The 26,542-nt window shown below is 43.7% G+C and overlaps 1 protein-coding gene across 3 annotated transcripts in view; it reads right to left on the minus strand.

Annotated features, from left to right (window-relative positions):
• The window catches only part of SGSM3 (small G protein signaling modulator 3), a 276,018-nt gene that overhangs the window by 82,387 nt on the left and 167,089 nt on the right, over window positions 1-26,542 (minus strand). For all 3 annotated transcript variants that reach the window (XM_085601237.1, XM_085601236.1, XM_085601238.1), the window contains 2 exons: window positions 25,344-25,471; window positions 21,871-22,026 (listed from right to left, as the gene is read on the minus strand). In XM_085601237.1, coding sequence (XP_085457363.1) covers window positions 21,871-22,026; window positions 25,344-25,471 — 284 coding nt within the window. The remainder of the gene's footprint in view (window positions 1-21,870; window positions 22,027-25,343; window positions 25,472-26,542) is intronic.

A 26,542-nucleotide genomic window follows, 5' to 3' on the forward strand; every position in this document is an offset into this window, starting at 1 on the left:
GTTTTAAAATCCCAAATCTATGCGGCCCTCTAAAGTAATAGCAAAGCCCAAACCTTCCTTTTTAACATTTATGAGCCACCCTACTTAGCGCTAAAAGCAGGTTGCATTATATTAAAAAGTTGAATATGTAGCTCTTAAATGTACATATTCTGACAGTAAAAGCCTTGCATTGTCATTTTTACTGTGGAAAGGCTGGTAGCCCCATTGGCACGTACAGGGTTACACCTTGGCAGCTCCGCAGTGCTAACTTCTGAATGGGACTACTAAATACGATACTTCAAAGTATCAATAGAATTGTTGCACTAAACTAGACTTAAAGTTCAACTCAAAGTTAATGTAACATTCGCACAAGTGGCAACTTTAGTAGGAAGCCACTTTGGTGGCTAAAGTTTTCCTTTGATTGTTTATGGTTGCTAGTTACAAGACAGCCTGCAGTCGTTCTCACCTACCCCCAGGAGGGCATCCTTGCGGGGGGAGGTGTGAATGACTCTCATAAAGGAACACTGAGAGCCAGCCGTTGGGCAAAATGTGACGTCTCCCTGTCAGGACGGCCAAACAGAGTGTGAGCCCAAAAGGTGAGCTTCCAAGGGGAAGTCGCCTTTGATTAGCAAATGATGGCCACACACTAGAGGGACTGCTCTTTTGTTTTGGCAGACAGGATGGCATTGAGGAGAGAGAGGGGGAAGCCATTGTCAAAGTGTTTTTCCATAGACGTGTAGCCCCCAGTAGCCACAGCTCTGAGGGGGGCTAGGAAGCTCTACATACCAAGAGAAAGGTTCTACCATGTTGGGAGTTGGCAGAATAGTGCATTTTAGGACAGCTAGATGCCACACTTCACAGGAAGTAATCACTAGACAGGAGGGGACCTGGTAGCCCATTGGTTAGTAGTCACCACATCCCCTGAGTGCACTAACTGGGCATTAAAGTGGCTCCCCCAGTACCCACACCTCAGATCACATCTGTACTAGGGAGAGGATCAAAGAAGGACTGCCCTGCTGTTCCCTGGACCCATTAAAGAGCGACTGCGTCAACACTGGATTGCACCTGCTGCTCCTTAGGCCAGGAAAGAGAGGCTGGTGCCTATGGTGCCCTGCTCAAGGAAAAGTCAACCCGAGCCTGAGGAGGAAGAAGTGAACTCCAAAAGTCAGTTGGCTGACTTCCTAATACAGCTACAGGGCCACAACTTTGGAGATGCTTGCCTTGGCGAGATGGTAACCAAGAACGCCTGACTGCCAACGTGTAACTTGGGATACCAAGATCCGACCCTCAAGAGTTGCACTTGGGCATTCTAGGTTCGGGAGAGTAGTCAGAGGGCAGTTTGGTCACCCAAGACAATAGTTATCACCAGTTCAAGGGAACCGCTGGTTTTGCTGTAGCAGAAGAGCAGTAGACCGGTGGCAACTGTTTTTTGTCTGGACTTCAACCTGACTTCAAGGGACATCAACCCCCATGACCAAAGTTACCCCACCATGCTCGTGGACTGAGGAGTAGCCAGAGAAGACCCTCATCACCAGATCAGCATTCTTCAGCATCTTCTGCATCCGGTATCCCTTGCATCAGGACTACTCCATTGAAGTTTATGGAGGTTCGTCTTTAGAGACTGGAACTGGAATGAAGACTCCTTTGACTGCAAGGTAACTGTTCACCCAAGACTCTTTGGGATGCTGGGACTCACTCCCTGCCGAATTTGGTCACATGAAGAGTCAGAGTAATAGTTTACGAAGTTTGATCAATGTACATTACAATGATTTATTGTGTTGAATGAAAAAGCATTGATTTATTGTTCCTTTAAAAATTCGTATCTCATGAATCCTCTGGTGGAATTTTGTTGTTGAGGTGTCATTTTGAAGAAAATACTACAACATATTTTAATAAATCAGCGTTTTAATGCTTTACAATTGTTCCTTTGTTAAAACCTCACCGCTCAGACCCATAGCTACCCAGAGTTGAGCTAAGGGTTTTTAATCAAATCTAACTAGACCTAGCACATGTAGACAGTTTATTACACTGAGAGGCCTCACAACAACACCAAATATTAAACCGCTTTCATCTCACAATGCTTTTGCTTTATTGCGTTATGCATCAGTACTAATCATCATGACTCCAATATTTGTCCTATTGAGGCTCAATTCGTTACCGTTCACCTATTCTGGGATGCTGCTTAAAGATACTCTCCTCCTTTCTACTGTCCTCTTCTGGGTCAAATGAATGCAAGATGAGTATTATCAACATAATTGTGAAAACTGGTTCTGCTAGTCATCAACAAATGGTTTAAGGGGCTTGGCAAAACACACAAAATCAGGAAGGACAGTCAAGAACGATGCTGCACATCGTACTGCACTCTTTGTGGATTTAACACAGTTTGATCAACCTGGATTCTTGCAAATCCATTGGACAGAAAGGAACTGACCCAGCTTCCTGCTGCTCAAGATACCCTGGCCACCCCTCCCAATCTCTTGATCAAGGTAGGGTGGTCAAGAGGGTAGACGCAGAGGAGTAGTCAAGTAACAAAAGCAACATTTTTGATTGAGTGCTCTATGATTTCAATTATAGACATTTACACATCTAATATGAAGCTTCAGTATCTTGACCTGGGCCCGATGCACTATTGTCATTCACACAGAAGCCTTGTTTTGCAACAAATGTTTAAAGTTTAAGCGCTGAGGGTTACTCCAGTGCATTAAGCACAAAAGGGATGTTGGTTACTAGGTGGTAGTTCTGTGGACCATCTGTGTCCAGCGTGGTTTTGTTAATAAGAGGGGTCACCAAGGTATTCTTGTGATCAGATCAGAACAGTAAAAGAGAGTATCCTAGAATGGAAATGAACTAGCAAAAAGGTGTTTCACTGTGTTTTAAAAGAACCCTCACTCACCAACCTAGTTGGTGACATGCTTCATCATTGGGTTCCCACCAGAGAGGCCGAGTGCCTCTCCGGTGTGCTGCGACGCCTGAATTACAGCGGAACTGGATTGAGTGAAATCAGTGCAAGTTGTGAGTGGTGAAAGTGAAGTTAAAATGGTGTCGCAATTTTATCCAAAAAATAGTTTTAATGGTGGAAAACTGGACACAGTTAAAAGGGGTGTGTTGGACGTGTAGAAACTGGTTATTATTAGACCAGCTACATCCTAATATATGTGAAAGTGGTCAACATCTTCTAAAAGTATTAGGCGAAGCATTCGTCAGGACCTCAATGGACTACCACGGCGGTATGCGCTCGCTAAGGCGCACCCTAACCTGTGGAGTCTGGAACCGCTTAGACTCACGGTTCTTTAGTGGCCTTCAGGATTTCTGGAAGCTTTTGATCTGTGAAGTGAGAATGAGACTCACGACATGAGTCCTGGTGGGGGGCGGGACTTGTAGTCAAACTTACATCAAAGCCTACCGCCCGCTGGACACCTGCCTGATCCCTCCTGAGGACTCGGAAGATCTTCCGAGTCCTCAGGAGCTCCGCTGTAATTCAGGAGTTGCAGCACACCGGAGAGGCACTCGGCCTCTTTCGTGGGAACCCAATGATGAAGCATGTCACCAACTAGGTTGGCGAGTGAGGGTTCTTTTAAAACACAGTGAAACACCTTTTTGCTAGTTCATTTCCATTCTAGGATACACTCTTTTACTGTTCTGATCGGATCACAAGAATACCTTGGTGACCCCATAGGGAGCCCCTTCCACGTCCCCTAGGAAGAAACCAACACTTGGTGCAAACATTCTGGGATATTTGTTTACTCCTCAGCCAATAAGCAAGGGGAGACAGGGATCAACCACCAGCTCTGCGTTGGCGCTCACAAAGGCAGGTCTGCTAGATAGCCTCAGCTCTTTTAAAGTAGAACCACGCAATGAACTTCGGCAAAACTTTGCGAAAGGCCTCGAGGAACTACGCTCCAACCTCGGCACCAAAATAACGGACCTTAGGACGGATGCAGATTTATTACGGCAGAGACTGGTTGAGACAGAGACGCCTAGAGATGGTCAGTTCTGTGCAAATGCCGACAACAGACAAAATGTGCCACAACGGAAGACCAGCTCAAGTGCACGATAGAGAAGATTGAGAACCTGAAAAACTGCTGCAGGTGAGAAAACACCCATCAGGGGACTTAGTGAAGAGGTCTCAGACACTGATCTGGACACCTTTGTGGTGGGCATGCTGTCCACGCTATCAGGAGACAACCACTCTGAGAAAAGAGCCGACAGGATACATCGTGCAGGCGCCAGGGTATTTTCTCAACAGCAATGCCCCAGAGATGTGCTGATCAAGTTTCACTACTTCATGGTGAAAGAGATAGTTCTACAAAAGGCCAGGAAGGCATAAGAAGTGAGCTGTCAAAATTATTTGTGCACAATCATCCAGGACATCTCCCAGCCTACATTGCAGAGGTGGGTAACCATACAGCCCATTACTACGAAACTGCGGACAATCCTGGGGGTGGGGGATCAAGAACGGCTCTGGGGTACCTGGCTTCTGGCGGAGTTAAACTCCAGATAAGGCACTGGTTCACCCCCAATGGGGGTACATTTGTGACTCTGTAACGATGGACCCCACGGAATGCTGGATAATGATCCAGAGCGGAACGGAATCATGTCAAAAGCACTTCCCTCACTGCCTACGCCGCTACAAATGGGGGGAACCAGAAGGAGGCCAAAGGGACTCGAGCTGGCCCCGGACAATGCCCCCTCACCCTGATGTGAGTACTCTAGTTTAGGGCTCCGGGGGAGGAAGCTGGCCCCCCTAGGCTGGGGAGAGACAAGTCACACCTACTGACTGTTTCGGCAGAACGGACACAGGCATAGCTTAAGATTAATTTCTGGTGGCCGGGCGAGAGCGGGAGGGTGACCCATAGTTCTTTCCTTGGGAACTGGCGCTTTCAGAGCAGACTTGTTCGCCTCTGGAGGGGCTCGTCGGGCTTGTGTCACGGGGCTTCCTACCTCTATGTTCACTGACACAAGGTATACATGTAACCCTCTACTATCACACTGTTCAATTGACCTGACAATATGTTTGACTTTCATAAATTTGTACTGTTTTTCTGTCATTATTGTTGCTCTGTTAGGTTCTTTGAGTTCTTGGGGTTTGATAGGGAGAACAGACTGTTGCATTCACCACATCGAATCACTCTGCTTAACCCTGGTCCGACTCACTTTAGCAGCCCACTTTTACGGACTTACCCATGATCCAGCTCGTCTCACTAAAAGCAAGAGGCCTTAACTCCCTGAATAAATGGGAAGCAGTATGGAGACAACTCCGGAAATCCAGGCCAGACATTATTTGCTTACAGGAGACTCACCTTCTCTGCAGAGTTTAGGGGAAAATGAAACATGCTGCATATCCCACCAACTTTCAGTCTTCAGCCCATAGCAAACAGAAAGGGGAAACCATATACTTTGGACGTAACCTCCGGTCTTTATTACAAATATCTATGCAGATAAAGAGGGTAGGTATCATATCCTTCTAGAGACACTTCATGGATTACTTCTCACAGTGGGAACAATATATGCTCCAAATGCTGCCCAAGACACATTTCTGACTGAATTCCTGGGAAAGCTAGCAGAGGTGGCCAGAGAAGATATCATCCAGGCAGAATCCTAAATATGGTGTGGAACCCACACGCCAACAGTGAGGGTGGACGTGGCACCAATGCTGGTGCCTTCTCGAAGATGCTGAGACGGTCCATGGAGCGGGAGCTCTATTCAGTACACAAGGCATATACTTTCTATTCTCATGTGCACCTCCACCACTCGAGAACTGATTATATCTTGCTGCGCAATTCACTTATAGAATGCACCTGAACCGCAGACATCAGCCCAATATCGATCTGACTATGCTCTCGTCTGGGTTCAGCTAAGCCTAAGAAATGGGACGGAGGGAAACTGGAGGTAGCACCCATCCCTGCTTAGAGACCCAGTTGCTAGAAGGAATTTTGGTCAACGAATAAAGGAGTACTTTCACCACAATGAGGGTGGGGAGGTACCCGCCAAGGGAGTGTGGGATGCGTTTAAGGCAGTGATCGGCTGCTGAAAGAACTCGGCTACATAGACTTGAAGTACAATAACTAAGGGGTGGGGGGGGGGGGTGGTCTGGGAGCAAGAGCGGCATCAGCATCTCACTTCGCGTCATGCCAGCTCTCACAACAGCTAGAGGTCAACTAGGAATGCACTACACTAATAGAGCAGTGCTCTCTCTACTCCACCCCAAAAAACGGAAATAGGTTGCAGGTGACAAAGTGGGGGCTCACTTGTCCAGGCTCCTAAAGGGAAACTGAATACATGAAAGAACTGGACCCGACTGCTAGATGACGAAAGGAAAGTAAAAGAATTTCGAGCTTCTACGATCGACTATATGGGGAATTTCGTCATTCCCAGTGTAAAAAAAGGCCTTTGTTGAGCTGATCCAACTGCTCCCTCTCATAGCTGCCCAGAGAGACTTGTTCAAGGGTCCTATTCTCCCTGAAGAGGTACGGTCGGCCATCAAAGCCCTTAAAACTAGCAAGACCCGGTCTTACTGCCAAATTCTATCAACTTCATTCTCCTCAATTAATCCTGAAACGTACTGACCTGTATAACCACTATGCCAACATGGTGGAAGCATTGGCAACAGTCATACCAAAACCCCACAAAGATGTTCGTCAGTGCATCTCTTACCAACCTATTGCTTTATTAAACATCGCTGCTAAATTGAACACAAAAATTCTTGCGACAGGGCTCAAAACGATGCCTCACACTTTGGTACACATGGATCAGAGCGGCTTTATTCGGGACTACCAGACCAATGGCAGCATCAGAACAAATGTCTGCTTGAACGAGGAGACCTCCCTTAAAAAGGTACCAGCAGTCTTACTCACTCTAGACGCTGAGAAGTCCTTTGATCGGGTAGAATCGACTTTTTTTATGTTGTACACTTCAGAAAATGGGCCTAGGGCCTAAGTTTCTGCAGAGGATTTTTTCTAATTACGCCAACCCTGTCGCCAGGGTCACCCTTCATGTTTACCTTTCCATACCATTTCAGCTGTTACGAGGCACCAGACAGGGGTGCCCCCTCTCACCACTCCTGTTTGCTTTATTCATTGGACCCCTGGCCTGCCTAATCCAGCAAACTGCTGCAGTCACAGGTATCTAGTTTGGTTGAAGGGAATAAACTATTTCCCTGTATGCGAATTATGTGCTCTTGACTCTGGGCACACTGGCTACTATAATACAGGCTGGAGTTAAAATCCTCAAAGCCTTTGAGAGTGCATCCAGATATAAGATTAACTATTACAAATCTGAAATGTTCTACTTGACTCATCCTGCAGAGGAGATGGTGGGGCTTTTGTCCCATTTCCAATTTCGATGGGCCTCAAAATCAATCCACTACCTGGGAGTTCGCCTCACGCGATCCATCAAAGACATTTACCTTGCCAAATACACCCCCTTGCTCACTGCTATTGCCAAAGATATCCATAGTTGGAGAACACTGATGCTCTCATGGTTTGGTCGCATCAACACAGTCAAGATGAACGTGCTCCTGTGACTACTTAACTATTTTAAGCCAATCCAATCTGGCTGGACCCTGTGCACCTGAAACATATCCAGCGTAAATGAATGGAGTTCATATGGGGAGGAAGAGCTCCCAGAATCCAACAGACGCTGCTGACTCAACTGCAGTCGACAGAAGGAGTGCGTGCCTCCTGCATTACTACGCGGCAGCACAATTGAGGCCAGTGACGGACTGGTCCTCCACACTTTGGAAAACAGTTGGTGACAGACTCATCATGCTATATTCCCCTGGCCCCTGCGGGATCTGGTGTGGCTGGAAAGGTGCCATAGGCCGCCTAACGCATATCTTAGTACACCGGCAGCCATGACACTAAAGGCATGAGATAAATATGTGGGCGCCCAAGGACTGGTAACCTATCCTCCATATATGCCATTCATTACAACACCTAGAGTTTACAACTGCTATGGATAGTCACGCCTTCCTCACTTGGAGGGAAGGGGATGCACAATGATTGCAGCTATGCATGAGGCCTTGACCCCAATGTCCTTCCAGCAATGTAAGGACAGCTATGGCTGGATTCAACCCAGATCTGTGACTGGGGGTGAGTGTCTTGAAAAGTTTCCATCATCTCCTTGTGTTTGCATTGTTCGCCTTAAGTGGCCAGGGTATGCCCAGACGCGAGTCCCTGGCTCACTTTGCCACTGGATTCAAGCTAGCCTGGCTGATGAGGGGTGTTAAGGGAAGACCTGGCTTGGCAGTTCGGGCTAGACTGTTCCCATGAGGCACAGGGTCAAAACTGATTTGCATATGCCTGGGTCTGAACTGAGGTGGCGAAGTGAGCTAAAGAACAATGCTGGATTCAACCCAAATCTGTGACTGGAGGTGAGTGTCAGTGCTCCGTCCATCATCTCCTTGTGTTCGCAGGATAGCTATGGCTGCCAGACATCGAGCATCTGCGCTACGCCTGGCTTTGACAGTGTAACCCAGACCCTTATCCGGCAGGGGCCATCAGAGCAAACCCCCCATTTGAGCAACACTTTCCCAAACTGATTTGCACACGAGTGGCCATCTCAGCACTGTACAAACTTCTGATAACGCAGGACAACTCATCCACCTGGCAGCATAACAGGGAATGGGAACGCATATTGGAGATGCAGGTGACACCAAAAAGATGGGAAAGGCTACATAGAGATATACACTCTTCACCAATCTCATCTTTGGGGCAGGAAATACATCACAAATTATAGTTTGGATGGCACTACATGCCCCGTACATTGCACTGCACGTGCTCCAATGCCTCCCCAAAATGTTAGAGAGGGTGTGACGCACTAGTTAATGCACTAGATATATAGTAGCACTGTCCAATAATTTGCCCATTCTGGAGGAGGTCTCCAAACCTCTTCAGAAAGTCCTCCCTTTCCCAAACCCTGCATCATCAGATGTGATGCTCTTGGGTTTGAAACCTCTTAATTTGGATTGGATGTCCAGAACAAATGGCATATGTGCCTTCAGTGCCTGGGGGCAGCAAAATTCACTATAGCTCACCTCTAGAAGAAACCACACAGCCCCCAGGCATACAGTGGTATCAGCGACTCTGGGCCAATCTAGCAATGGAGTGCTTACTTGGTAACATACAGAGGTCCCATTTGGCTTTTGAAGCCAAGTGGTAACCGTTGGTACAGCTTAAGTGGAGGGCCGCCAAGGCTGGTGCTCCCCACCGATGGAAGGCCCTAGATCACTTTCATTAACTGGGCTGATGGAGAACTCCTTATTCATGCAGGGGTAACAAATGGGACCACTGATGGATTGGAGGGATACCTGGAGCCAGGGTCTGCTTCATAACGACTATGTTTTTCAAGCGTTGAACGGATGTAGTTCAGCTTCCGCAGTTGGAGTGGGCACAGGCTGGGATGGGGTAGGGGTTACTGACATGCAAACAATGGGAGAGAAATGTGACAATAATTGTCCATTATGTGGTGTACTGAATCGTACCTTCTGTAACCCTTCTCTAGAAGACCATACCTGTTGTGTGCTCGGTTCCATCATCATTACTGTGAACATGTCTTCTGACCTATGGCTTTTTGTTTTTCTCTCAGAAAACTTTCATAAAAATGAGAGAAAAAAACTAAAAACTTACCATGGTCTAAGGTGAAACTTGTAACTCAATCTAAAACACGTCCTTTTTGATGGGTCTATGTATAAGCAAGTTAGTAAGACCCCAGATCTGCAAGGGTTTTCCACGTTTCTTAGCCATATAAACGTCTTCCTTACCAAATGATAAACGGAAGTTCCCCAGAAATAAAATGTTAGCCTTTGATGACAGCACTGTTAATAGAAATTCCATCCCAAATGTATTAATTACTTTGAGGGGAAGCTATCATAGACTTTGCCTCTAAGCAGCTCACAGTGTCATGATCAAATGTTTCATATGATGGCATAGGGTTAAGTGTGATCTAAAGATCTCCCCCACCCTACCACCTTTGTTATGTATGGAGTCTAGCTGCTCTTATAATGCTGTCGTTTTCAGGTAAAGACATCAGAATGTACAGGCTTGACGCTTTGTTCAGCCATTCTCAGCCACCAGTGCTACATTCAATTCCATATTCTTTGTTAGAATACACGATAAACACTCCTACGGGGTGTACATTGATTAATATGCATTTTCGATTGCTGATGTTAGGGAATAGACTTTCTATTATTTATTTATTTTATTTATAGAGTTTTATATAGCGCGAACGTGACCCTTGGGTATCAGAGCGCTTCACAGTTACATGGGTTACATTTGGAATATAGCAGGTATAGCTATATACAGTTGTATACTGAGGTACATTTGGAATATAGCGGTTATAGCAGCATTAATATATATATATAATCCGTTACATAATTATCCTAGCAGTTACAGCAAAAAATTGTATACAATGTACCATGAGGTACATTTGGACCATAGCGGGTATAGCAGCATTAATATATATAAAAACTCCGGTACATAATTCTCCTAGCAGTTTCGGAAGATTATATATATATATATATATATATTCCAAATCACCACATCCCCATCGAAGAGAACATGCTGCGCACTCCAGCTCGATCGAAGAAATCATTTTAATTCTGTTTCCAAAGTAAAAGGCTAACACACACGTTCTGGCACCCTGGCTTTCGTCAGTGTTAGTTTGTTTACATCATTTCTAACCTTTAAATAACAGGCTATCTCATCTCATATTCTGTTCCAGGTAGGAAGGGGAAGCACAGTATCGGTAAATTGATGAATTGCAACACCAGTTTTATTGTTTATTGCTTGGTGTGCCCGTGTGGTCTACGGTATATTGGAAGCACTATCCATCCTGCTAAGAAACGAATATTGTAGCACACACGGGCAATCACCAATCGTGATGCAGCATACCCAGTGGCAAGGCATTTCGCGGAAATACATGAATCGCGGAGTGACAGACTAAGCTACTTTTGCTTGGATCATGTACCTGTGACAGAAAGGGGAGGAGACAGGGTTAAACAGTTGCGTCAACTTGAAGCAAGATTCATTATCCAGCTCCAAACACGCATTCCAGGGGGGTTGAACATGGAGGAGGAAATGTTGTCCTTTATTGGTTGAATTGCTCAAAATTATTGCTGGATTTTTCATTGACAGCTTAGATAGCTTAAGGAGTTTTTTCGAACTCCCTGGGATTGAAACTTTTTTCAAAGATAATTTTTTCAAAAGAAAACTTTTTCACAATTATTTTCCCTTTTTAAATTTATATATTTTTATATTACTTATGTGTGTATTAGGAGTGTGTGTGTGTATTAGGAGTGTGTGTGTGTATATATATATATATATATATATATATATATATATATATATATATATATTCACTGAAAAAACCATAGGTTTCATACATGTTATAGTTAGCTGTACATTTCACTCGTAAAAAACCAATGAAATTCCCCCGTTATAGTTAGTGCAGGCAACTATAACTCACGCGACCGCAATCCTCTGCTGATGCTAATACTGTATTTAGACACTTATTTGCCCCTGTCTTCTTCCATTAAATTTTAGCTATACATATATTACAAATATTTTTTTTTCATAAAGACATATGTCATCAGCAGAAGATTGCGGTCGCGTGAGTTATAGTTGCCTGCACTAACTATAACGGGGGAATTTCATTGGTTTTTTACGAGTGAAATGTACAGCTAACTATAACATGTATGAAACCTATGGTTTTTTCAGTGAATTTGCAAGGTTTTTTAAATGCTAATTCCTAACTATAACGTGTGTGAAACCTATGGTTTTTTCAGTGAATTTGTACGGTTTTTTAAATGCTAAGTTACTTTACGCCATTCGTGGCGTGCGCGCCCAGTTAACGCAGTTCGTTCCGTGCGCGCACGGTGCGCTTCGCGCACCGCGCGCCCACTTTACGCAGTTAGTGCCGTGCACGTACGGTGGTCACGCGGTGCGCTGTGCGCACAGCGTGCCCACGTTATGCGGGATGGGCCATGTACGCACGATGCGCTTCGCGCACCGTGCGCACATGGGGGACATATTATGCGCATCGTTGTGAAATGTATTTTTTGTTAATTTCATAGTTGTGATAGGCCATGCACAAATGGTGCCCTGCGGGCAACATTTGAACACGGGGTGGGGAGAATGTGGATAATTTTTTTTTTAAATAAAATTTTACCGTACGCGTACGGTAAGCGTAATCGGCAAATTTCCGAAAAAAAACAATTTTATTTTTTGGGCTTGGGGGTTGTTTGGGGACCCCTATATCAATCCTGGGTGGTTAGGATCTCAAGAAACTGCCTCTTTACACATTTTTGGGCTTCGTTTTTGCTGCCCAACTCAGAGAGCGAGAGAGAAAATGGCGGCCGCCGCTTCCTGGTTTCGACCGATTCGAATGTTTACTAAGATCTAACAGCCAATCAGAATCGCGCTCGCGCACGCCACCGTACGCGTACGGTAAGCGCACCGTAAGCTGGCTCAGATATATATATTGGTTTAAAGGCTATTTTCTCAGAATCTACTGAACAGATTTACACCAAACCTACAAAAGGCACTTCCTTGACCTGAGGACTACCTCTCTGCCAAATTTCAAGTAATTCTGTTCAGCCGTTCGGGCTGTAGCTGTGTCTAAAGGTCCTATGGAAAAATGCATGGGAAAAACGCGTTTTGGGACCCCCCTTTTATCTCAGCCCCCGCTTGACGAATCCCCCCGAGACTTTCAGGGTAGGAGCGGAGCGTAGCGCCCCACCTATTTTGAAAAATTCGCGAGGATTCGTCGACCGGCGCCAAAGTTATTCAAAATAGAATGTTGCGGATTTCCTATGGAAACGTGGTCCTAACTATAACTACCTACTGGCGACCGCCAGTAGGTAATATATATATATATATATATATATATATATATATATATATATATATATATATACACATATATACACACACACATATATGAGCTAAGAAACTGTGACACTGGGAGTGGTTTCTGAATGCTTTAAAGATCTCCTTGTGAATTAGACCATACCTGTGATTCCGGCACTGATGAAAGCCGTCCCGGCCAGAAACGCGTCTGCCTTAGCGTTTCACGGACTTCTTTGCACGCATCAATTGATTCAATAAAGCCACTTTCAACCCCGGAGCTGTGTCCTGCCTACTTCGTGCCCGTAAGTTGAGCACTTGGTGGTGATATATATATATATATACACACACCTCCTAAGGAACAAGGTGTAACAGTATTTCTATACAAGTTGCTCTGATGTGCTTTCCGCGGGCTCTACATCATACATAGTTCACGATCGACATTTAGGTACTAATCACGATGGTTAATCATGATGCTGATGATGAACGGTCTAGCCTAAGGAAGGAATTTGCTCATTAGGAAGAGCTTTGCTTCCTTCTTCAATGTTGCTGTGTTTGGAATTTTTCTAATGTTTGGAGGGAGTGAGTTCCAGATTCTGGGGGCTGCTCCGGAGAAGGCTCCGTCATACGTTTTCTTCTTCCGAAAGATGGGAGGTTTCAGCAACAGCTCTCTGGCACTCCTAGCTGGTCTGCTTCCTCCTGATAGCTCAATTTTCTTAGCTAGGTACCTTGGTGTTTTGTAGTGGAGCGCTTTGTGGGTAGTACATGCCAGTTTTAGTTGAATTCTGGCTTCATAAGGTAACCAGTTTAATGCTTTCAGGTGAGGGGAGATGTGGTCGTATTTTCTTGATCCCGTAATGAGTCTTGAGGCCGCATTTAGACATGCTTTTAGTGGTGCTGTGGAAATTTTTGATAGACCTGCTAGAGTAGTACAACCGTATTCAATCCTTGAAATAACTAAGGACTGGACTGCTATTTTGAGGTCCGCCGTAGAAATGAGTGGTTTCAATTTTCTAATATAGTTCAGGTGAAACCGGGCACTTTTTGCCAATGATTTGATGTGGGCTTTCATGTCTAGGTTCTTATCAAGCGTGATTCCCAGTGACTTTGTAGATTCAACTAGAGTAGGGGTGCAGTTTAGCGCTGTGATCAGTTTGGTCCACTCCTTCGCTTCCGTGGGGTTCTTCGGTGGTGATATTAATAGGAATTTCGTTTTTTGTGCATTTAGTTTCAGGTGATTGCTAGTTAACCAGTGTAATGATACTTTTAAGGCCTCATTCATTATCTTGATGTCTTCCAGTGACGCGATCTTGATGTAGATCGGAGTGTCATCCGCGTACATTTGATAAGATATGTTTGCGTTTCGGAGAATTTCTGTAAGGGGTTCGACATACAGGTTGAAAAGTGATGGTGATAGTGTTGATCCTTGAGGGACTCCAATAGAATTTGGGCATGATGTTGATAGCGTCTGATTGACCATGAATCTTTGTGTTCTGTTCTGAAGGAAGGATTCAAACCATTTCAGAACAATTCCAGAAAGTCCCATCCTGTCTTGAAGCCTGGCTAGCAATTTTTCGTGATTTACCGTGTCAAACGCAGATGACAGTTCAAGAAGGACAAGTAAGCATGTTGGATTGTGATCTAGGGCCTTTAGCGCATCGTCTACTATATGTAGGATTGCTGTTTCCGTACTGTGGCCTGGTCTGAATCCGGATTGGCAGTCGTCCAGCAGCTTGAAATTGGCGATGTGACTGCTCAGCTGATTTTGAAAACATTTCTCAATTAGTTTGGCAAGTAATGGAATATTGGTTACTGGGCGAAAGTTATTTGGCTCTGCCGGGTCCGCTGTAGGTTTTTTGATGATGGGGAGGACTTGACCTGTTTTTAGGCACTCTGGAAGGATCCATTGAGATAGTGAGGCGTTTATGATTTCTGTCCATATTGGGACGACAATATGATTGATTCTTTTTAGGCATTTAGAGGGGAGGGGGTCATTGTAGTGATTATTAGGTTTTATATCCGATAGAGTTTTGTCAATGGTATTCTGATCATATAACTTGAAGGTTGCCCATTATTGTGAATTGTTTTTCAATCTATCATGGATGTTTGTCATGGTATCAATGTTCTGTGGTGGTAGTTGGCTGGTTAGGTTGTCGGCTGCCATCCTGAACTCTTTTTCTAGCGAGTTAGCCTTGTCAGTAAAGAATGTAGAGAATTTTTCGCAGCTCAGTTGGGGTTTAGTCGTTTCTTGGGCAGATTTGGCCAACTTATTTGATTGATGCTTTAACATCTCGAATAGTTTCCGCGGTCTGTTTTTAGCGTTGTCCAGTTCTGATCTAAAAAATTATTTTTTGGAGTTGTGTACCCTTTTGTTGTACTGGTTTCTGCTTTTTCTGAGAGTTTTAAGCTGGGGAGATGATGGGTGCTGTCTCCATTTTCTTTCTGCAAGTCTCAGTTTCCACCTATCTTCATTCAGTGTTTCGTTGAACCATGGATTTTTATCTTTCTCTGATATTCTTTTCACTTTTAGTGGCATGGTGGCGTTGACTATATTCGTCATTGACTTATTGTAGTGCTCAGTGAGTTCGTTAACGTTCAGCAAGTTGTTGGGCGGATGTAGTTCCTTCTCACATCTTTCTACTAGTAGCTGAATATTAGGGTCTTTGGTGTCCGAATCCACTTTTTAGGTTTGACAGGCTGCGCGGTCTTGCTCTTTTTTATGGTTGGTATCAGGACGGTTATGGCATGGTGATCTGACCAGTCGCAAGGAACAATTGAGTGGACTGTTATATCTTTACTCTTCGAAATTACCCAATCTAAGGTTGCCCCTTTCGAGTGAGTGGACTGTGTGCAGGCTTGAGTAAGGTTTAGCTCTGTTAAAAAGTCTTTAAGTGCCTTAATCTGTTTGTCATTATTGTCGTCCCAGTGTAAATTGAAGTCGCCTAGGAATATGTTATTGGTGTGACTGTTAGAGTTATTCGTGATGATCTCCATTAACTGATCTATGAAAGTAGCATTATTGCCTGGTGGATGGTAAAGCGCATGCAGGTTGCACTTTTGATTGTCTGCAGTTCTTATATTGAGACCTAGGTATTCACATGATTCGAGCTATATTATCGTATATCAGCTCTATTCAGTATTGTCAACATCATTTGTAGTGATGGTGAAGCTGTGCCCATATGATCCGGAAGGTGATGAGAGAAGATCCACTTGGAAATTCACTTCAATTGCTTGTCATTCATGTTGCTAATATCACTTAGGCTACCCATACAACATCCTCAATCAATTTTACCCTTTGTCGTTGTGTTGTGGGTTATACTATTATAATTATACTATTAACTATATCAGTCTTTTTCATGTTTGGCAAACATTCCAGGTTTGTCTCCTGCTTGAAATCGCCCCATTCTCCTGCCTTCTCACCTCACCCTCTTAATACAACACTTTTCTCAGGAAAAGTTCCATGCCAAAGAAAGTATACCAGCAGAAACATATGCCCATGACATTCAGGAAAAGAAAGGAAAGCATTTTATATATTTTTTTAAAACACGGATAGATCCAATATGATTTGTTAAAGGTCTCTCACACAAGGTTACGCTATCAGATAGTAACAAAAAAAAACAACAAAAAAACATACAGATGCTTTAGAATGTAGATTCGAAAAAAAATACATGGTCTGTATTCGTGAGAAGAGCTCAATCAAGATGACTTTGGAAACATCAGACATATCATGCTCTTTGGAAAAAGACAGCTTACTTCGAGATTTGTCAGGCAATGTAGGGCCTACCAAGAGAGGCGTCCAGGCTAATAAAGGGGGCATATAGGCTAATAAAGGAGACATCTGGGCAACACAGTGTACTGGCAAGCGTAAAACATCACAGGCACTAACAAGTCAAACATTCCTAGAGTAACAAAGGACCTACTTTAGACAATGCGAGTGAGACACAAATAGGGAGACACACCTAAGGCAATGTAAGGTCTACTACGATAGACACCTAGGATAATACAGGAGCCATGGTGGGCAATACAGAGTGTTATGTTATGTTCATTTGTAGAGTGCATAACTCACCCGGAAGGGTATCCTGGTACTAACAAGCAGGTGATACATGGGCTGTGTCTGTACCGCGCCTAAAGGAAAAGCCAGGGCCTAATTTGCTTGCAGAACTTCAGTGCTGAGAAGGAGGCTCTGATGTTGGGGGGTAGGCAGCTCCAGGCTTTAGGGACAAGGTAGGAGGAGGAACGGCCAGCGGAGGGCGACACGCAAAACACCAAGGGCAATAAAAAGTAGAACATTCCGAGAGGAATAAAGGGCCTACTGCAAGACATGCTTCCTACAATGCATGTGAAACACAAATAGGGAGACACAGCTAGGGCAATGTAGGGTCTACTACGAGAGGCCCCTAGGATAATACAGGAGACATCTTGGGCAATAGAGTGTTATGTTATGCTATGTTTATTTGTACAGCACACCACCCACCCAGAAGGGTATCCTATTAATAATAAGTAGGTGCTACACAGGTTGTTCAGTTGCTTGCAGAACTCTAGTACTGAGAAGGAGGCTCCAATGTGGGTGGTAGGCATTTCCAGGCTTTGGGGCAGGGTAGAAGGAGGAACAGCCTCTAGACGGTGGCGTGCAAAGCACCCAGGCAATGAAAAGTAGAACATTCCTAGAGTAATAAAGGGTCTACTGGAAGACATGCTACAGACAAGGTGCTATATAAACAAATATAAGGACACACCGAGGGCAATGCATGATGTACTAGTAGGCTCACTGAGTGCACTTCTAGACTAACTGAGAGACATCCCCAGGACAATAAAAGGCCAGGCACATCTAGGGTAATAAAGGGCCTGCCAGAAGTCACACCCAGGACACTATATGGCTTGCTAAGAGGCAAGCATAGGGCAGCACAGGATCAATTGGGACAGATCTACGCAATAAAGGGCTACCGATGAGGTACATATAGGGCAATACAGGACCAACTGAGACAGACATGGGGCAATAAAAGGTCAGGCACATCTACTGTGATAAAGAGCCTACTGGAAAACATACCCAGGCAATGAATCATTTAAAAGGAGGAGCACGCAGGGCCACACCGGCCCAACAGACAGAGCTGCAGCAATAAAAGGTCAGACTCACAGGGATAACAGAGGGCCCACTGGAAGACAGACCCAGGACAATGTAGGACTCGTGAGACGGTCAATACAGGACCAACTGGTAGACAGACGGGGGCAATTAAGGGTGTACTGGAGACAATTTCAATATAATTCAGGACTTTTTAAAGAAATATGCCCAGGGAACTATTTGGCCTACTGCAAGAAGCAACTACTGAATCCTATACCAACCACAAGGCATGGCTAGGGCAGAGCAGAGCCAACTGAAAGGAACACAAAGGGCAATTCTTGTAGAAACTCCTAGGTCAGGTTTGGTCCTTTTGGGATAAGCTAAAGCATCCAGGGGCAGATTTACAAGCTCCTTGTGCCACTTTTGCGTCACCTTTCCCATGTTAAAAGTGACGCAAAAGTGGCGCAAGGGGCTTGTAAATGTGCCCTTAAGAGTTTAAATAAAGACACACACCTTGTAATTCATTGACTAATGAGAGAAACACAGCTGGCAAGGGAAGGCCTATCAGAAGGCACAGCGAGGACAATCTAAGGCGCCCCATGAGTCCCTGTGATAGCTGGTCATAACAGGCTATTCTGGCTGAAATAGTTTGTGCAAAAGAGGCTTATGGGGAGGCCATGCAATAAGTCATTATACGCGATATGCAACTCAGGCAACACATGACTGACAGTGAGACTGATGCACAAACGGTAATACTGAAAGAAAAAACTTGGGCAGACGGCACACTTGAGGAATACCACAGTGAAGTCTAAAAAGCAAAATAACGCTCATCACAAATCGAGGGAGGTTAGAATCTGCCAATTGTGTAACCCAAAGTAATAGAGACACAGATGTTTACTCTGCACCGACAGTCAGGGTACTTCCAGCCAAGGAAATTAATTACACCATGAAAATCAATAAACCCTGGATAAAAATGAGAATCTATGTATATACCTCGAAGAAGTACTTCATAAAAGTCAACAAGGAGGGAAGGAGCTCCAAAATCTGCCTCTACAGGGTATCATAAGAGACACCTCTGAAGAGAACCACAAACCGGAAACTGGAACGTCCACAAAAGAAAACGAGATATGTTTTTGATACCAGCAGCATTGGCCTGGCTTGTCAGGTTTTAACAATCACCTCTGTACGTGGAAGCCCCATGCCATCTACAGTTACCTTGCCTGCTATCCTGCTGCATTGAAGTCCTCATTAGCATTAACTTACCGACCTACTCTGACCCGAGGGTTTATGAAGAGGTTACCTACTTGGGTGTGAAGATTTGAGCTTTAGCAACCGATCTCGTCAAGACAAACTGGGATGGTATTAGGTTTGGTGTACAGAAACAATTAGATCGAGCCGAATGTTTACACCTTTCTCTTGTAGGGAGATGTAATCTACTCAAAATGATGATTTTGCCTAAAATTCTGTATTTGTTTAGATGCCTGCCTTTAGAAATCTCTCATGCAAGTTTAATGCAACTACAATCCACCTGTATGCGTTTTCTATGGTCTAGGGGAAAGGCCCGCCGTGCTATGAGATATATGGTTTTACCTCGGTTGGTAGGAGGTGGGTCGGTACCGGATTTTATCTTGTACTATTATGCATGTATGATACAAAGAATGAATATACTACTCACAGGTGTGGGACCATTAGATATGGCGGAGTGTCCATCTATTTATGAGATGCTATTAGGTGTTAAAGCAAAGAATTGTCTGTTTTTAAATGTGGATTGGAGCTATTACAAGCGTACTAGATTCAAGGTTCTAGGGGCAGCTTATAAAGTGTGGAAAGCCGTTTAGCAGCTACAACATTTTTTTCCAACGGTGTTTTGGGACCGGGCGGTCTATAATTGGAGAATAAAAGGCATACGGGTGGTGGGAGACCTATACTCTACAGAGGGTCTTAAATCATTCGATCAACTTTGTGAGTACTATCAGTTACCTAGGGAAGACTTCTACAAGTATTTACAAATTAGACAGTATTTAATGCAGGTGCGTGGCAATATCTCACCTAACCCCTTGTTGGAAGCAAATCGGAAAACTGTAAGAATAGGTACTTTATATAGTCTAATGCTTAGCACTAAGTCTGATGATTTAGAAGAGCAGAATCGAAAATGGGGGATCAGATTGGGAAGATCCGATATAAATTTAGTGGTTTCTATTAAATTGGCAATTCAATTATTCCTACCTGCCAGACTGTCGGCTCAACATTTTAAGTCACTTTTCAATTTATACTATACTCCAGATAAGGTCTCAAATTGGAGTGGGGTTCATACAGGGGAATGCTTCCGATGTGGGCATCTCCCTGCAGATGATATACATATTTTTTTCTCTTGTTCTACTTTGGTTAGACTTTTGCATCAGGTGCAGCAGTTTTTAACAAAAATTGTTGGTGTTCCTATACAATTAACAGCTGTTCAGATTTTGTTGGGGGTGGAAATAGGAATTGTGGCAGAAGGGATACCAAAGAAGCAGATTTTTTTATATATTTCTAGCTACTGCTGTTTTCAGGCTAAGTATAGCCTCGTATTGACTCCAGAAAGAACCGCCCACATTTGAGGCATGGCGTGCACAGTTTTATTATGTTTACAATATGGAGTATAGTCTATATGCAATTAAAGGCCATCGTAAAAAGAAGCTGGGGTGTCAAATTTGGGGCTTAGTTAGGCAATACTTGTCTTCGGATCTCTGAATATAAACCCCTTTATTGTCTATAATCTTGTAGAGGTTTTCTTTGTTTAGGAATGCTGGCATCCACCTCAATTATTATCATGCATATATTTAGGGTTTATTTGTATAATTATGCTGTACTTCAATTATTTGGAATCAACTGACTCATGTATTTTCAATAAAAAAAAAAATAAAAAAAAAATAAAAAAAAAAAAGAAGTCCTCATTAGCCACCGTCCTGCACCCACGAGTCTTCCATTCTTCCTCACTGCTGTGCTCTGCCATCCTTCAGACTCACTACTGTTCTGTACTAGGTCTCCTCTCATCCATCACCTGTTATTGTACGTGTTTTGTAGCTTATTTTATGCACCATAAGAAATACACATATACACACAAACACACCTCCCTTAACTAAGTACATGGGGCCAGATGTACGATCCTAAATTGCATGTGCAAACGGGTTTGCAACCCTTACAGCTGTGGAACCCTTCCTGGCCTTTCCCTGTGAAATGTCCACTCCTGGGCACCCCCATGGTGAAGCCAGGCATCACAGCGCTGCTGGGGCAGTTGTGGAGATTAAGCAAGCTATTGCCCAGAGTTGCAGCGTGGGACCCATGATTAGAATAGGCACCGAGGCGAGAATTATCAGGTCCGAGGAAATTGAATCCAAGAACCGCCGAGGCAGGGGATTGAACTCTGGTCCCGGGCCAGAACTCTGCATCAGGGTCTGCCGCTCTAACCATTGAGCCACACTTCTCCACAAGAATGGTTTGCAACCGCAAATGCGGTTACAAAACACTTGCAAATTACCGCCCTCTTCAAGACGGTGGTAATGGAGTCGCAAATGGGAAGGGGTCCCCCGGGGAAAAAATATTTTGTAAGGGCAGGCAATGGTCGCAAATGAAACGAAAACGCAGCATTTAAAAAAAAAACTGCTTTATTGAAAAGCAGTCCCAGACATGGAGGTCCGCTGAGCCCAGCAGGCCACAATCCCTGGGAGGGGTCAGCCATTCCCAATAGGGTCGCAAATTGTGAGTGGCTCATTAATATTCATGAGCCTCGCATTTTGTGACCCAATTGGGAATCGCTAACAGTGTCTCTGACACTGTTGTACATTTGCTTTTGCGACTCCTAATTTCCGAGTCACAAAAGCAAATGGTCATACATCTGGCCTATGGTTCTTTATGAGGCATATTCCTTCCAACCTGGGACACTGGAAGAAAAATAAAACATTTATTCATTTATTTATGTTAACCGAGGGCAACAGTCTGATTATACAGTACCGTTATAATATCATTCTTTCGGAAACCCAGCTCATCGTCGTCGTGTCGTTCAAAATCAAGGAGAGCCTTTGCTCGTCGCCGACGCCTGCGTGAACATGCCACATAGTTTTCGTGATCCCTCTGATGGCTTTCCATAGTGTAGTCTGGAGTGAGTTCCTTCAAAAAGGGCAGGAGAGGTAGAGGCCATAAGTATGAAAAACAATTAAGAGAACAGAGTGCGGCTAGAGAAGCTGGACGCAACTCTCCGCATAATACAATTGGGCAAATTAGATTAAGCGCACTACATCTGTAATATGAAACTTGAGGTACACTCTTCATATATGGTGGCCTGGCAGGTTAAGAGGCTAAATGGCTGTTTCTTTACAACTCACAGCCTTTTAATTCCATAGGTTCTTCAGAATGGTGGCTGCTGAGAGAGGTTGGAGGAGTGTGATTAACATGTACTCACTGGAGCAGCACCAGTGCTCATTCACCAGCAGGAGATCATTCCGAGATTCCAAACCTTTGAATAATTCCCCGCTGCCAAACTGAACATTGCAAAACACATTTTAAAATTTCCTTTACTCTCTAAAATTGCTTTATTCTGCACCTACTTTTAAAATCAGGTCTTGAAAATGACAAATTGAAGAAAATATAACTTTGAAACTGCACAACCCACAGAAACGGTTACTGCCTCTTGAAGCTATGTTTCTAGGGTCACTGGAGCCTGCTCTTTTGGAGAAGGACCTAGAGACATCAGCATGTGATTTTTACCCATGTCTTGGTGCAGAGCATTCTTTTTTCATTCTTTTTACATAGTTCCCTGCCAGTATTTTTTCCCCTCTTGTTGTGAGTACTTTTTGTCACGATTGAGCAATTTTTCCCGATAGGTGAAAAGACTGTTTTATTTATGGATTCATTCAATAACCATTTGCTGCTACTGTGGAATACTGAATAGGGGTATATTAAACATCTAGGATTTTTCTTCTGTCACTAGTTCACTTGATTTTTGGAAATCTTGTTGTAACTGAGACTTTTACTGTCTTCAGCTAATATTACATTTTTGGATTAGGTAATCTCTAAAATAAATGCAGAAATGTGCTCCTCCAGCCTTTACCCCTTTGGCAGGATGCCGCAGCACTTTCTTTCCTTTCTTCCACCCACCAAGGCACTCATCTTTGGCTTTCAGTTTCTTCTTAGTATTCATAAATAATCAAACTTTGTAGTTTTCAAAATCTTTTTTCTATTCTTTTTTTCATTTTTTATCAAGTAATTTAAAAACAATTTAAGCAAAAATGGTTTTAAAGAGGTATGGGTATTTTAAAGAGCGATTGCCTTGGGTAACATTCTTTCTACTTGAAACCACAGCTCCCACAGATTACTTAAGTTAACCAATGCCAATGATCCAGACATTTTTAATCCAGCTTTGTGAAGTCACTGGAATCAAGACTGATAGATAACACGAGGAGTAACACAACAGCTCTTTACGTAGATAATAGTCAGTTTTGCATTTGCAGAGCACAAGATTTGAAAGACCATGTTTTTAAAAACTGAGGATGATGCTAGTAATAATTTAAAATGGTGACTAAGGTCTGCCTAACTTTTAATGTTACAAGTGGTCTTGGGGCCAGCCTGAAAGGGGCCAGAGGCATAAACGTTAAAAGAGGCCACCGCTGGTACAAAGCCGAGTGCTCTCTTAAATTGAAGCTTTCGGATCCAGAGGCTGAAATGTGTTTAGGGGCCTTAATGGCTAAGTACTTATCAGAGTAGTACTCATCAGAGTGTGGAGCAGCAAATATGGTCAACATGCCACCTCGAAAGTAAGCACCCGGTCTCAGGAGGAAGAAAAACTTTCTTTTAATCCCATCTGGTATTTCCCATGATGGGATGAGGAGTGCTTGGGCTCCCCTCTATGCTAGTTTAAGTCTCCTTACAGCAGAACACCTCTTGCAACAAGTCTTTGCCTTGGTTGGTAACCTCAATTTTCTCTTCATAGAGGCCATGAATAGTATTGACTCCCTCTCCTGGATGGCTATCAGGCGCATATGCTCACTAAGCTCGAATGACACAACATTGTGAGATTGCTGTTATAGACTAGTATGGGTTGACCAAAGAAACACGTCTGTGAAAGGAAACATAGGGTTGGAGCCTAATGATGGGAGTGGAGACATCTATCATACAAAAAATAAAGAAAAAAGATACAAAAGCATTCAGGAAACCACCTAAATCTTGACATCTCTAAAGAGAAAACAGCAACTGATGTCGTGAGTGTTGCACCATCTATGAGCCACTGCATCTTTTCTAGTGAAGCTTTGTGACACCAGTCCCTGGAGCCACACTGCTATCTGGTTGTGGCTATGTAATGACTATTTGAAGAGCGTGAATCTCACCCGGGAAAGTATCCAGGCGCCAAATGAGGAGAGGACTGAGAAAGCAGCTCAGATGTGCAGGGAGGTGGGGGGAAGAGCCGTCCCAGGCCTTGGGCGCAAGTTGGATCTTGAGGATCACATAAGGAATTTGCTGGATCAAGTATCCTTCTGAAATAAAAAATGTGGCTGCTTTCTGTAGCAAAGTCTGGTGGATGCAAGTTGTTCTAAGGCTATGAGCAGCAGGAGGATATCTTAGATAGAGAAACACTAACGCATACAAGTATCCTTTTCCATATCTTTGTCACCCTGTGGCAAAGCTGGAAATTTTGACTTCGCAGTAAGCATGGGAGAAATTTAAATTAGTGCCATTTTTTTTATTTTGGGAATTGTAAATTACACTGAAATTCCAAAAATGGTACAATTATGTCATATTGTGTAAATATGTGCCGTTCTCTGTAAACGTTGACAGCAAGAGCGCTGGAATAACGTGAACGGGACGAATTCGAGCAGTTGTTGCTTGCGCTACTAGTGGTTTTCATGATAGTTTTTAATCGCAAAATGTGTCCTCATGTCAAAAATTAATGCGAGGACCTATTTTGAGCTAAAATATAGCACCAAATGACCAATTTGAATTTTGCGCAATCATGCATAATTTTATCTAATTTTCCTGAAATTTCACGTGATTGCATGAAAGCAAACTACAAGAAATTCGAACACCTCCTAAATAGCAACTGCAGTGCAAGATGGTGGAACACAAATCATGTCTCTGACACATCCACATAAGTTCAGAACTAAGTTGACCGGGGCTACAAAGTTCCGTAAACTGAAGCAGACCAAGAAGGAAGACTATTGCGTTAGGTGTATCAACAGGCCACTGTTCTGTTCAAGAAAATTTGCTGCTTCGCCTTAATGTGGCAAAAAGAGGAACTGGGAGAGATACAAACATTCTCTTTTGGATTCTCTGTACCTGGGTAATGAACCATATCTTTAGATTCACATCCTTACTCAAATGTTCAATTATCCTTTTCAGTTGGCTTTACAGGTTATGATCACATTTTGCATTATTGCTCTGTTTGTTAATTCAATCTCGTGGATCAGAGGAGGGATGGTCTTTAGCATACTCACAATATTGCAGTTCTTGGGATCTACACACTGGAAATGCCGCGCCACCTGTAGGATGGCATCTCGTAGGTCCGCCACCAGCTCAGTCTGTTTGATATTTTTGCACTTTAAAGACTCCATGTCGTCTTCACCTAGCGAAAGAGAGGGATTAAAAATCTGTTCAGCACACTGCATCCTGATGATGTATATACACTACAGCAACATGGAGCCTACAACTATTACCAACACTACCAGCTTCAACACATACCTATACTGTGCTGTTGATAGCCAACCCTGCCAGGTGAGGGATACTCTACGGCTAACACTGCCAGGCCAGAGGGTATACCAGATGGTAACACTGCTAGCCTTAGCGGTATACTTGTGACTAATATTGCCAGACAAGAGGGTTTATTCTCGCTGCTAACCAGGTAAACATGGGGTAATATGGAAAAAACAAACTGACCTGTAATCGGTTTGAAGCTTGCTGTGCTTTAAATTCACATGCCAATAGCATCAAAAGTAGAGATGGTTTGTTGGCGGGTAATCAGTAGCAGTGGTAGGGATACATCCAAGACACCCTCTCTGTGGGCCAGGTTTAAATACCAAAGTTTGCTAGACTCTACTTGCATTGAAGTCTTTTTCAGCATGAAAGATTTTTGGAATCCTCTCAAAACTGAGGTTTTTCTCTAGGTTACGACTGGTCTTGAGGCTGAATCTCCTTCAGTGTAAAAGTTTTTTTTTAATCCTCTTCAGTGGGCACAATCTGGCCCACTGAGTACAGAGGTGGTGCCTTTTTCTGAAGCAGCTTCTTGTTTAGGGTATGATCCTGTAGTTTTGGCTTTCCATTGTGTGCCGATCACCAAGCTTCTCAGCAAATTGTGGGTCTGTACCCTTGTGAGGGTGGCCCTCTAAGGGCTGGTCCTGAATGCCAAGTGAGCAGCCATAATGGATGTATGACATAACCATGCTTTCCTTTCCCATGCATTCCTAAACAATGCGGGCGGAACAACAAATGTGTCTGAACCACACATTCCATTTACAATGCAAGTCATTACAAAGACTTGCCTAACGGGGGTGCTGTACTTTGGAATAGTATAATTTACCATTCCAACTATAGTCCCTGCAACAGTAGCCGCTTTACCTAACACATATTGTTGTAACAACTTGCGTTGTAAATGGAATGCGTTGTTCAGACGCATTTGTTGTTCTGCCTGTGTTGCAAA

The sequence above is a fragment of the Triturus cristatus genome, chromosome 4_2 (assembly GCF_964204655.1).
Source record: "Triturus cristatus chromosome 4_2, aTriCri1.1, whole genome shotgun sequence".
Lineage (NCBI taxonomy): Eukaryota > Metazoa > Chordata > Amphibia > Caudata > Salamandridae > Triturus > Triturus cristatus.